At 39.0% G+C, this 12684-nt stretch overlaps 1 protein-coding gene, 1 long non-coding RNA gene and 1 other non-coding gene across 3 annotated transcripts in view; all 3 read left to right on the top strand.

Moving 5' to 3' along the window:
* Positions 1 to 1843: 1843 nt before the first annotated feature.
* LOC135937683 (uncharacterized) lies at positions 1844 to 2534 on the top strand. Its single transcript, XR_010574521.1, has 3 exons — positions 1844 to 1976; positions 2049 to 2197; positions 2356 to 2534. It is a non-coding gene; the product is annotated as an uncharacterized LOC135937683 (long non-coding RNA).
* A 591-nt stretch (positions 2535 to 3125) lies between these two features.
* TRNAL-UAA (transfer RNA leucine (anticodon UAA)) lies at positions 3126 to 3209 on the top strand. The gene has a single exon. It is a non-coding gene; the product is annotated as a tRNA-Leu (tRNA).
* Positions 3210 to 5496: 2287 nt separating this feature from the next.
* LOC135935184 (fibrillin-2-like) overlaps positions 5497 to 12684 on the top strand; it is a 33269-nt gene continuing 26081 nt past the window's right edge. Inside the window, exons 1-2 of the mRNA XM_065477317.1 lie at positions 5497 to 5608; positions 12486 to 12568. Coding sequence (XP_065333389.1) covers positions 5526 to 5608; positions 12486 to 12568 — 166 coding nt within the window. The 5' untranslated portion in view covers positions 5497 to 5525. The remainder of the gene's footprint in view (positions 5609 to 12485; positions 12569 to 12684) is intronic.

Genomic DNA, 12684 nt, shown 5'->3' with positions numbered 1-12684 from the left:
CCGAAAAATAAATCACAGGAGAGACGATCGCTACGCGGCTCTGGAAATGAGCAGGCTCGTCGTAAATTAGCGCGCACTCTTTGCTCTGCGAGTGCGCGTCAGGTGGAATTTCGAGCGTGTTTGTTGGCGTCACATTGTTGTTTGATATTCAGCTGGGCCTCGCCCTGCCTGTCTCCGCAGCTATTTATTCATATTTACTGCGCGATGTCTGTTTGCCGTGCAGATAACGCGCCCTGGCAATCTCTCCCATGCACCCAGCCAGCACTCGTCACCGCGGCGGCAGCTCTCATACACTCCCGGCTTCTTACTCTTCTCCCGGGAGAGAGAAAGAGAGAGCAGACACTTGCATTTTAATTTACGACCCACGCGAACCCCACCCACCCAGCACCGACCCATCATCCACCCCTGGGTCCACCCGCGCCGCTCGCCTCCAGCGAGGATCGCTGCAGCCTTTGCTTCTCCAAGAAGTCGACTCTGCTAGATTGAAAGAGTGTATTTCTAATAATGATCAAATTTCCAGTGAAATATTTGCCATTGCGGTTGTCTTTATAGTTGTTAAAATTAAGCTCTAATTTCCGGTGTGATATTTTTATTAAATGAAAATTGTTGAGTCTTATCAAAACCAAATCTACTTTGGGAAAGTTTTCAAAAGAGCATTTTTATGACTTCAGTTTCAAAGGTGGATTCCGATAGGAATGAAGTAAGCTTCAAAAATTATTAGCATTTTTCCATTGAACAACAATAAACACGTCACGCATATCTCTTCATCCCGGTGGTCCATCTTATAGAACTTAAACTTCCAAGCAGAGCAAGTTTCTTGTGAATTCTTTGTTGTATGCAATTTTAACCTATTGTAAATATTCTAAACTTTCTCCGTGAAATCGTGCTTGAATTGTTAGGTAATAATAGAAATTGACGCTCTTTGCAACAACCTGGTCACAAAACTGCTATCCTCAATAAACTATTCAACGACAATACGGTCCAGGTTAAAAAAATGCGTCTGCAGGGGCTCCATAATTATACAAAGAGCACAAAAGTATCTCGCTGGAATTTTTACTTCGTTATTGTCTCCTTTTATTTTCAGTCATTTCATTGTGATTTTTCAAGCTATTTGCTCACTTTTGAATGGTGAATGGCTGTTTTGTTCTATTCATAGAACAACTTTTCTTTTGGAAGATTATGACTTCGCACTAAAATATTGGAGACAGCCAGGGGCAAGGTTGTCTTTGTCTTATTTTTTGTGACATATTCTTTTTAGCCTTTAGTTTTTCCCCCGTATAAATCATTATTAAGCTCCCCTACATGAAGGAGCTGCACGCGTGTAAGTTTTAAAAAATCGAATGAATTTTTGCATAAAACGCGTTAGGCCGACCACGTATACCAATATTAAAAAAGTTTGATGAAACTTTCAATATTATTCATTTTTTATATCAACGTTACACCCTTTTATCTAATTCTAAAGTTGAATAAATGTTGCTTTTCAAAAGCGTACAGTACGGAAACCTGTAGGAAATAAATAACTTTGCCTTGTTGATTCCATTGGTATTAATTAGTATATATAAGAATATTTTGATATCCCTAGCTTCTGTTGGTAACTGTATGTTGCTACGCTACGTTAAAATACGAAATGTCGGGATAAATTAATAACACATTTTACATATTTCGCTACAAATGATAAATAAAATACTTGTGTTAGTATCTCAGATGTGTAAGCAAGGTTGAAAAAAATGGAAAATTACAACACAATATGCTTCTGATTCATTCGTGATTAAATCAGATTAGATTAAAAACGTTAATTTGAACCAAATCATTTATATACTTTGCTCAGTTCCCGATTGAAGAAAATTTTGCTCTTTAGCGGTATGGATCTGCAAGATTTTGAAAGGAGTGGCGACATTTTGGAGGATGAGCTGAATTTGTATATTGGAGGACATTTTTACGATTGCTCTTTCAAAGTTGGCGCGACTAACCCTGAGGTACGTCACTCACTCCGCGAAAAAAAGATTACAGTAATTGTATACTCTAATTATACCCATTATACTGTCCAGGTTATCAAATGTCACAGATTGATCCTCGCAAGAGCTAGCGTATACTTTGAAAAAATGTTCATGAGCTCGTTTGAAGAATCTTTTAGAAACAAAGACGATCCTATTGTAATTACAAGCACTTCCCCAGATGTTTTTGATGCAGCAATGAGGTATTAGCAGTCTTAGCTTGATCTTGATTAAAAATCTACTTTGTGTTTTTTATGTCTAAAAGGTTCCTAACTCGTTTAAAGTATTAATAATACCATTTCTGTTTGAATAATCACAATTTTTAACCTAATTCAAATTTTTATAAATTAATCATATTTAGGTTCATATACGGCAATGCCAAAGAATTCAAGACTATTGGATTGGCTTGTGAGGTTTACAAATTGGCTCACCTTTGGAACATGAAAAGTTTAATGGATGCTACTGCAGAACATTTAAAAAACGTCAGACTCCACGATGTTCTTCAAGTATATGAAATGAGAAATATCATGGACACAGAAAATCAAATCTTTTTTGACCTTGACCTTTGACCTACCACTTTGAGGTCAATGTAAAAGTTGTTTGCCTTGTTGAGACGAGTTTACGGGTTTTTTAATTTTTGTTCTAGGACTACCCTGAGCAAAGTTATGACGAAGTACTCAAAATTCCCAGATTTTGACACTTGAACGCCCGCAAAACCCGCAAAAATTGGAAAGTCGGAGTTTTCTCAATTGCTTTGAAGTACAATTAGGGCAAAATTAACGCAAACAAAATTTTATCAAAATCCATCGACCCCTGGACAGAAATTTGTTGCTTTGACTGATTATGGCTCAGCGCTTCTTGCACATTTCACGGCGATCGCAGTATCGACCAACACAGCGACAGCAAAGGCAGCAGCACTCTCTAGCGGATGTTTCCCGAACTGCCAGCGCCACGCTAACTGCGTTCTTTTCGCTACTCTTGCGAGGCAGCAGCTGAGATTTTATCCATAGTTTCCTTTTGAAACTACTTTTTCAATTTATTTTGCTCTCATATTCAAGCAAATAGCGCTGCATCGCCAAGGGGTTCTCTGTCAGTATAAATATGATCAGTTCCCCGAAGTGAGAACTCGAAGTCAGGTTGGCCGAGCGGTTTAAGGCGCCAGACTTAAGTTCTGGTTCCCGAAAGGGAGCGTGGGTTCGAACCCCACACCTGACAAACCTTTTTTTTCGGGGGTTTTCTTTTTTCACGTGCTGTTGATGAATTCTACTAATATTAAATTGATAACAACTCCATTTCTGCCTCTATTTTGAGATTAAAAGGTCCACGCACTGAATAAAATAATATTTTATCTCGACAATAAAAAAAACCTTGAAGATGCAATTTTTATCGTGCTTTGTCGCGTCAGACGACCGCAAGACAAGAATTATAGCTTAGACATTTGACATAATATGCAAGTCCCTGACCCAATGAATTTTGACACCCGCCGGCGTTAAACTTCGCATTTTAACGGAGCAGACAAACAGCACGCTCTCAATTTCAATTTGTACCAATTGTCAATTAAAAAGCCACATTTCAATCAGATAGAAGCGAATTCGGTCGCGTTCACTTCAGGCAGACTTTTACTAGGGAACAGAGGCCGATTATCAGGAAAACCGGTCGCAATTTCGCGAAGTCTCGCGCGCCGAGAATCAGGAAAGAAAAAAGAGCAGACGCTATATGTTCAGTCGCTTTTTCGGCGGTTGCCGTGGCAAATGACGAGCCATCTCTTTCCTAGCTGCTTTTTCGTTAATTGGCGCCAGAGATAAGGCAGACACACGCTGCGTGCGAGCTTTTATCAGCCTATAAATTTCCTCAATTTAATTTATTGTTTCCCACGGCGGGCTTTTATCAAACACAAACACATGCGGACTCGCTAATTCTCGATCGGTCTGCACAAATTTCATTGACCCCTGCAAATCATCACAACACGCAAACTCTCGTACGCGGGGCAAATTTTAAATTGTGGTGTCTTTCCCACTTGAGGACAGAATGAAATGATCTTTATTATACCTCGATAAATGGCAATATTTTAGAAATTCAATGTCACACACTTTTGAACAACGCACGCCAGAGCATTATCGCAGTGGGAAACTTTTACTGCATTTTCTCGGAATTTCAAAGCAATAAAAATGCCTAGGAAGGAAAATAAACTACACAACAATTCCGCGACTGTTCCAAAACACATACCATTGATATACATTGAATGATCCGACTCAAGACTTTCTGAATCCTTTCCTTGTTCGAAGCGCAGAGACGCGACACAAGACGGAAAATCTTGCCTAGCTCAAATCCAATTCGGTTCAGCTGTCCGGCAATAAATCAGCTCGGGCGTTTTTCATCTTGTTGCTTAAAAGTTCATTAATTATCGACCCTAGCTGCTGGCAGCCATACATAGACAAACAAAAAATATCATAAGCCGTGACTGATGACCAAAATAGTTTAGAAAAGTAACCAACCTGAACCTAAAAGTCGTCAGATTCAAAGACAACAAACTGCTTCACCTCCATTTCTTTATTCACATTTAAAACATAACCAAAATTGCGATTGGTTTTTTTAGTCGTCAAATTGATGGCGTGAGACTGTCTACTGCTTTAGCGAGTATAAATACTACTGCTGTTGAGAAATTTTCAAATGAACAAAATTTGCGACCATCAGTTAAAAAAAAAATTAAAGGATTAAGGTTATTTATATAATCAGTTCTGCGGCATTATTTCTAGTAGGATAATAGGAATAAACAAAAATCAACGAGAAAAAAGGGTTGGTAAAATTAATTAAAAAAAAAATTAAACTAAAAGAAATGATGAATTAACTCGCGTAATGGCAAAGGATAAAGAAATACTTTGTGTAGCATTTTGCAGCACCACAGGCGGAATCAATTTTTTACCATCAATATAAATATTTGTGATTATGAGAAAATAAACTAGAGCTTATTTATTCCTATTTATAAGAATAAAACTTTGTATTTAGTACATATTTGAATAAAACTTATGATCACTTTTATTTAATGAATGAAAATAATTTCCAATAGCAAAATGTTTTAAAACTTTTCCGAGCTTAAATTTCACTTAAGAAGTCGTGTGTGTAGAAATATTTAAAACTATTTCTTAAACTATTTTCTAACTAATTTCACATTTATTTATCGTGAAACCTCGGGTTGTTTTGTTTTGTTCTGCAAAAAAAAATACGGGACACTTTTGAAAATAATATTAACTATATAAGACTGCTGGGAAAATTGCGGCGGAAGATATTTCAGCATCTTGCCGGCGAGATAAGGAGGAAGAGCGGTGCCGAGTGCGTTTCCCGCGCGCATCAGGGTGCGCCCTTCGTGCTGCTGGTGTGCTCCGCACGTGGTGCTCATCATCCTCGGCGGCCGGAGGAGAGGGCCCGGATTTGCATGGATGGAGGGGCGGAGGCGGAGGGGGGCGGTGGGGGCCTGCCCGACCGCCAGATGGGCCTCCAGTCGTCGACAGCCTGCCCTCCGGATCGGGCCTCATGACCTCCGGAGGCCTGCTCTTGTTGCTGCTGCTGGCGCTCGCCGGGGCCGCGCAGCAACCCCCAGAGGTCCCGCTCTCAGGGTGAGTCTCAACGGTAAAAATTTGATCCGCTCAAAAATGCGAAATTAGTAAAAATTTTTAATCGAAATTAATTAATTTGGAACCAAGCAATATTTGGCGAGATAAATTTTTGCAAAGTTGCGAAAAACCATTGCGAATTTAATTTACTCTCAATTTAATCACGCAGCCTTTGAGGGGTCAAAGTTGCTGCACTCGCTTCTCGCTCAATTACTCGACTTGCGTCGAGAGCATATAAATAGTTAATCTGACTCGTGCAATTAAGTGGGTCGCATTCCTCGCCCTCGAGTGCAACAATGAGCTGCATTGTTGTTCATGATCCTGGCGAGAGAGACCGATGGCTTTAATTATTTTCTCCGGCGGCGGCCGCAACTTTCGCACCAGACCATTGAAATCCTCGGCGCTCTTCATGCATTAGACTCCCTTTTCTCAAAGGAAATTGCATGTTCGCGTTTGAACTAGCATCTTTGCAGCGGAAACGTGAGCAGATTTTCATGTTGAATGTTTCGTGCAATCGCTGGCCGTTGGACTCAAAAGTTTTGATTGTTTGTTTTGTTCCGAAAGTTAAAATCGTTGACCCGGCCCGACTGGGGAATTGACTCGGTTTGCATGGTGCCGAGGAGTTGGTCAGCCGGTTAGTTAGTCAGCTAGTTGTTGGTCCAACAATCAAGCTGGGATGTGAACAAATTGAGTCATTAAGTGTGGCGTACAGCTAGTTATTTATCTAGAGACCACTTCTAACTAGCACTTCTCTCGTGTATAAAACACGCGGCAGCACAGCCATTTCATTTAATTCTACACGCGCGGCATTTTCCTAAAAAAATTCCTCCATAATTTTTCGAACCGGGCACTTTTATTGACTTTAGATTTTTCCCGTTCATGTTTTATTGACCTATCGTAATTTTGTGTATATGAGAAGCCCCGACTTTAGACGCAAGCGTGGAATAAAAGTTTTTATGCAAGCTCGTCTGTTCTCATGAATATTCGGCGCATAAATAAGAATCTACGTGTAAGCAGTGCGCCACATGTATTTATGTAAATATGAATAAATGGGTGCGAATTCGTCCGAGTGCTCGCGGAACACGCCTTTGAAAAGGAGCAGAGCGAGAAACCACACCGTGTGTTGATAACTCAAGGCAGAATATTTATTGACTTTTAAGGTGCTCGTCGGGAAAGAAAAGTGCTCCTAGAGATAGATAATTGGCTCTTGGCTAGCTGGTATTCATTCAGCCACTTTCAGCAAACTCGTCCGTTGAATTTTGCAAAATTATTGGCGAACTTGATCTCTAGGAGGGATTATAATGGACGTTGAAATAGATTTCAGACGTCGAAAAACAGGTGTGAGTCGTTTTTTGTGTGTCTCACGCCGACTAAAAATGTGTTTGATTCAGCACAGTGCTATTTTTTATTATTTTCTGAACTTTTAAAGGATTATTTTTCATATTTTAATTGCTATATGTTAATGGTTAAATTTGCTACAGTTTTTTTCTATTTCAATTGAGCAAAAAATCAATTATACGCAATGAAAATATTTTGCGTTGCAGTAATTTAATCGTTCAACGAAAACTATTGATTTCAATCCAATATATTTTGTACCTCATTATGATGCAATAATTGAAATATAGCTGGTCAAATTTTCAACTTCAGAGGAAACCGAAATCGCAGCTTGATCTCGTTCCGAAATGCAGTATAAAATTAAAATCAATTTGAGCGGCAATAAAAGTCCACCGTTGGAAATAATTGTGAATGGCAGCCGTGAAATCCCGTCAGCAGCAGTCACTTGGCCGGCGTTGGCCCGATAAATTTGCGCCTTAATTGAGCGACGACGTAATATTTCTCCGGCCAAAAACGAAAGCAAAATAAAATCTGCGCCGGGAATATAATTTTCGCCGAATTCATCACCTCGGCGGCGCGATAATTAAGCCAGATTAATTGCAGATAAATTTACCGCGGCGGAGATGATTCGAGTCTATAAATTTTGCCATTTTCTGCTTGTGTGTGTGTGTGTGTGTGTGTGTGCACCTCAGCCGGTCCAGTTATTTGTAATTGGTCGGGCCAATCGAGATAAATGCCGATCCACACTGGCCGGCTCATCTTCTCTTTTAATTTTACTGCTGCTTGCCCTCGTGCACGCTACACACACGTTATAATAGACTCAACAGGTGTGTGAGTGTTGGTCGCGAGAGTGGAAATAAATCTGGCGGCACCGACACACCCCCATCGATAACTCACTCTCGCCCGTCGTCACGGATTGCGTTTCTACAATTTTATGTTTCGTACGTCCGCCTCGCACCGCGGAGAATTGCGTGGTTTATCGCATGAATCTTTGATTTATGTCTTCATGTGCTGGAAATTAATACACACTTGCTTGCAAGACTTGTTGCATCGAAAATTAAATGCGGTGGAATCAAAAACGTCTCACTCATCTGGATTACAAAACTTGCATCAGAATCATTTTTCTCTAAAAAGTAAATTTGCATCGATATATTGCTTAAATTTTTGTTGAGCCCTTTTGAGATTAGTTTCCTTAAAGGTTTGGAGTTGCTTAGATAGATTTCGTGAAGTTTCAAGATTTTTAATAAAGAATTGCGTCAAAAAAGTTTGAAAAATGATAATCATAAAAAATAATTTTTAGCCAATTTTTAAAGAATTATCTGGCATTTTTGAACGTTTGAGTTCCTGCTACTCGAATGTTCTTCATCTTATGAAATCATTGTCCGACTGTCCAAAACGAATTTCTCAAAGTATTAAAGGGAAATTTGTTGTTACAGGATTTTGATTGAAAGTTAATATTTTTTCTTCTATTTTTTACGGTGGAGTTATCATGTCATCTATACATCCTCAATCATCCGTCTCAGCTGTACACTTGGAATCAATGAGGACAGTAAGAAAAAAGAGCGGAAGCTGCTAAGCAAGCATTATAGTCGTGGTTTTCCTGGATGCCACTTGCGATTTCTTTGTGGGCGCGCGATTTAGATAAGAGCTAAGAATCACGAGATGAATGAGTATCAAGGGCTCTCTAATGACCCATAAAATGCAAATCATCGGCGATTTTATAGCAGCGGACGCGTCTGGCGAAAATGGGCCCAAGTGCAAACCATAAAAGTAATTAATTCACAATCGAAGGTTAATTTCCGAGAGAGCGATTCACCCATAAAACGGAAAATCAGCATTTGCTCCGGGGTGGTGTGCGCGGAATTTGCTGTTGCGTAATCTCACATGTGTGTGTGGCTCAATTAGAGGCGCGGTTTTTGTTTTTATTGCTGGCCAGCGTTAATTTGAATAATAAATTACCAGCAGAGAGAAAGAGAGACGAACGTTGAGGGCTAGCTGCGGCCTGGCGCGTTTTTGTTCTCTCTTTCACTCCTTCCTTTCCTCTCCGCGCCGCATGAAATTTAAGTGATTGGCGATCGACGGAGCGGCAGCTCTTGAAATGCATTTCGAATGGCCCATAAAATAGACGAATTCCTGGACGAGTGTCCGATAAGCGAGACGAGATCCATATGCACTCTCTGGACCCCTTCGAAGGCAAGCAGCTTCCCAGATTTTATTGCTCGCTTTGATCGCGGGAAATAAAATGTTTCGTTGGCTGATAAGCGGCAAATAAATAATATCGTTTTAAGATAATGGATTGTTGCAAAATTCCTTTCCTTTTACGATAAAACCCTTATAAACTTATCACTCTCTATATGAACGCGTACGATATTTGCTACAGAGGTTAAGTTTGCAATATTTATTTTCACTACCTGACGAGAAGCACACGTATTAACGAAGTAATGACACTCTAAAACAAAATGCAAACACTCGCAAAATTAAAACTCAATTGGTTTTCTCTGCAAATCGGCAGGAATATTTGAATTTCATAACCAGCACTCAAATGTTAAAAAAGAAAAATAAAGTAATGTGTTTCAACCGTCAATGTTCTGCGAATTTGCAAATTTCTTTTTTGTTCCGAATGATCTGCAAAAGGCATCTGTTCTGCGTGCTTACTATTGGAGTTGCTTATCTCAAATTCCAGCAGTCAATATTACGTGTTTATAGTCTCACCCTCGAGTGACGTCAGCGTGTAAATACTACGCGCGCCGACTTGACTTCCACAGCAGCGAATGCCACAGACTGGCAGACCGCATGTGCTTCACATTACCAACGCTGGAGTTTTGTTTGAAAACACCATGTTTTACTCCTTTTCAACTGCGAACAAAAAGCCAACTGTACAAGCATATTTTAAACAATTCCGATGAAGTGAGAATATAATAGTAACATACTATCACGCCGAGAATCACTTTTAAATTAAGGTAAAAGTGAGAAACAGAGGTGGAAAATAAGACTAAGATTTTAAAAATCTCAAAATAATAATTTCCAAGTTTAAAAGTTGAGTTTGTTTAATTAAAATTAATTGCTTTAGCTTGAATGATTTCTTAGAGTATTTCATAATTATGAGAAGGTGAAATAATATAATAATCAGAAAATGCTAAATAATAAGCTTCTAAAAACAAACGAACAATTAATTTATATTTCACAAATATATATTTTTAATATTTCTTGACTCAAAACAATATTTAACAAAATAAAATATAAAATAATGATTTAATTCCAAAATTATACGCAAAATTTGCGGTATATTGAATTTTGTAATACTATATGTGATTCTTAATTTTATTTTTTAGTAATTATTTCCCTTATTTTAGTTTAATAAATACAGTTTCGACACCAGTGCTCTTAACTACTTAAAATTTAGTTTTTTAATTCTATCGGTTGTAGTATATTTTGTTTATAAAAATAATCATTGCCTAACGAGCGTTGGTGTAAGAGGAGGTGCTGGACCAGAAGTGTGTTTTGACGGGCCCTGAAAAGATAGAACAATCCGCACTGTATTCGGCGAGTATGTTGTGAGTGTGCGAGTAGAAATGACCCGCAGCACGCCCATCAATCAGCCAGACGGCGTAATTTGGTATGCAAGAGCGGCGAAATCCTTGCGGCTGCAATTTGCGCAACTCGCGCGCACAGATGGACACGAAAATTGAGAATAAAACGCCGGCAATGTTTGCTCCGGGCGGCGACTACAATTTTTGTGTCACATTCCACGCGATCGCAGGAAACAACACGAGATTTTGGCACTCCGCCTCTCGCAATTAGCGGTCCCTATGCTGCGCTCTTCTAATGTTTTGATCGTCACCGCCAACCACGCGTTTAATTGGCGATAACATTTACGCGGAAATGTCTCTCCTCTCCTCACAGAAAGACTAGGCACGTTTTGAAGGTTTTTTGTAAGCTTTGCTCGTAAGGTTGTTGATGGTGGAATTCATCGAATAACATTTTTAATCTGTCCAATCTTGTCCAACTTTTATTTAATAAAATGAATTAGAATTTAAACATTGACGAGTTTTTTTATAAACTTATTCCTTCCTGAGGTAGCGAAATATTTTTTCTTTAAACTTTGTTGAGTTTTTCTCGCTTCAGTGGAATATATTGCTTAGGAGAATATGTTGAATAATCATGCGTTATTAACTACAAGAAAACAAATTTAATGATGTGAGGACATTTAATGATTTAATTTAAAAAAAAATCGCGCGCTGCTCAATTGCAAAACTAACAAACTATCGAGGTTTACAAGGCTTAAAACTTTTAAGAAGAGTTCTGGAAATATTCTTCTCAATGTTCAATAACGTTCTTCTTGCAACTTTTATTCGGTTTGCCTTTTCGCTGTTTGATAACTTGTTTTAAAATTTTGGTCTTTATGCAAATTGACTTGAACATACGAAAATATCGCAATTAGCGTTCCGTGGAATAAGTATGGAAATGAAGTGTTTCGCGGAATCATGCACTGAAAAGCAAATAAAGATTAAAAATTCAGGAATGCAGTCAAGATGTTTAAATGGAAAAATGTCATGTCATGTGCATGCCAATGCCTGTCGTAAATGATGTAACCAATCAAAAGTGATTGTTTTGTTTAAAAGGCAAGAAGGTGCAGAGCACTGGATCTATAATGGATATCACACAGACTGGCAACCCTTCGCTCAAAATAATTTTTATTTTACACTGTATGTGAATTTTTTGATGGATTGAATTGAGGTAAAAGTTTAAGGAGTTAAACTGTCGTAAAAATCAAGATTTGACGTGTTTCTGGTTCCATAAATACACCACGAGCCAAATAATTATATTTAAAATGGCAATAAGGAACATAAAAACATCCATTTGGAAGCGACGAGCAATATTCTTATAAAACCCCCCAAAAAGGTGAAAATTCCGACGCCTTTTCCGCTTTTTAATTACATATAATCCTATTTTTGGAGAAAATTCTGTCATCGCCGCGCGCCGAGAGCGCATGCAGGCTGCCCAATAAAATGATGTCTTGCTCAAGATGAGTCGGCACATTGCCTGCATTAATTTCTGTTTTCCCTCCCGAAAAATCCTCTTTGAGTTCGAGAAGCGGCCCCAAGGTTAATTCTCAGCGACGCTTTGCATAATTATCTAATTGAAATTCTGATTTACGCTACAAATAAGGCTGGCCGGCAGGCGGCCGGCTGATTTTCGGCAGCCAAATAAAATTAAAGAACCCCCATCTCGGCCAATTAAACTCTTTCGGTGTCTGGAGCTGCTGAAAAATGAGATCTGCGCCGCGCGACCCAACAGAATGGAAACGAATCGGAGAGGATGGAAAAGTTAGGGTTCGTTTGAAGTCGAGCCGCTCGCGACGTGACTGGACACTTTGACCGCGCACACTTTTTGTTCGCAATCAAAGAAAAATGGGCATTGTGCCTCACCTTTTTACTCGTTAGTCAGGGGCGTCAATTTCCATGATTTATGTCGCCTCTGCAACATTTCCATATCAAGAGATATTAATTTTCTCGTCATTCAACTGACTCGGATAATTTTGCAGGCCCAACGTGTGCAGGAGTAAAACCATTTCCTATTGCTGCCCAGGATGGACCAGAAAGCCAAACACCGGATTTTGTGCAGTTCGTAAGTAAATTTGTTATTAAACAATGCTTTTACTACTACTCGTGGTTGATAATAATAAATGAATATTTTTAAATTGCAACATATCAAAGATGTTAATTTCAAGCTCATGTTGCAAT

Source organism: Cloeon dipterum, chromosome 2 (assembly GCF_949628265.1).
Source record: "Cloeon dipterum chromosome 2, ieCloDipt1.1, whole genome shotgun sequence".
Lineage (NCBI taxonomy): Eukaryota > Metazoa > Arthropoda > Insecta > Ephemeroptera > Baetidae > Cloeon > Cloeon dipterum.
This window is presented reverse-complemented; position numbering and strand designations above follow the sequence as displayed.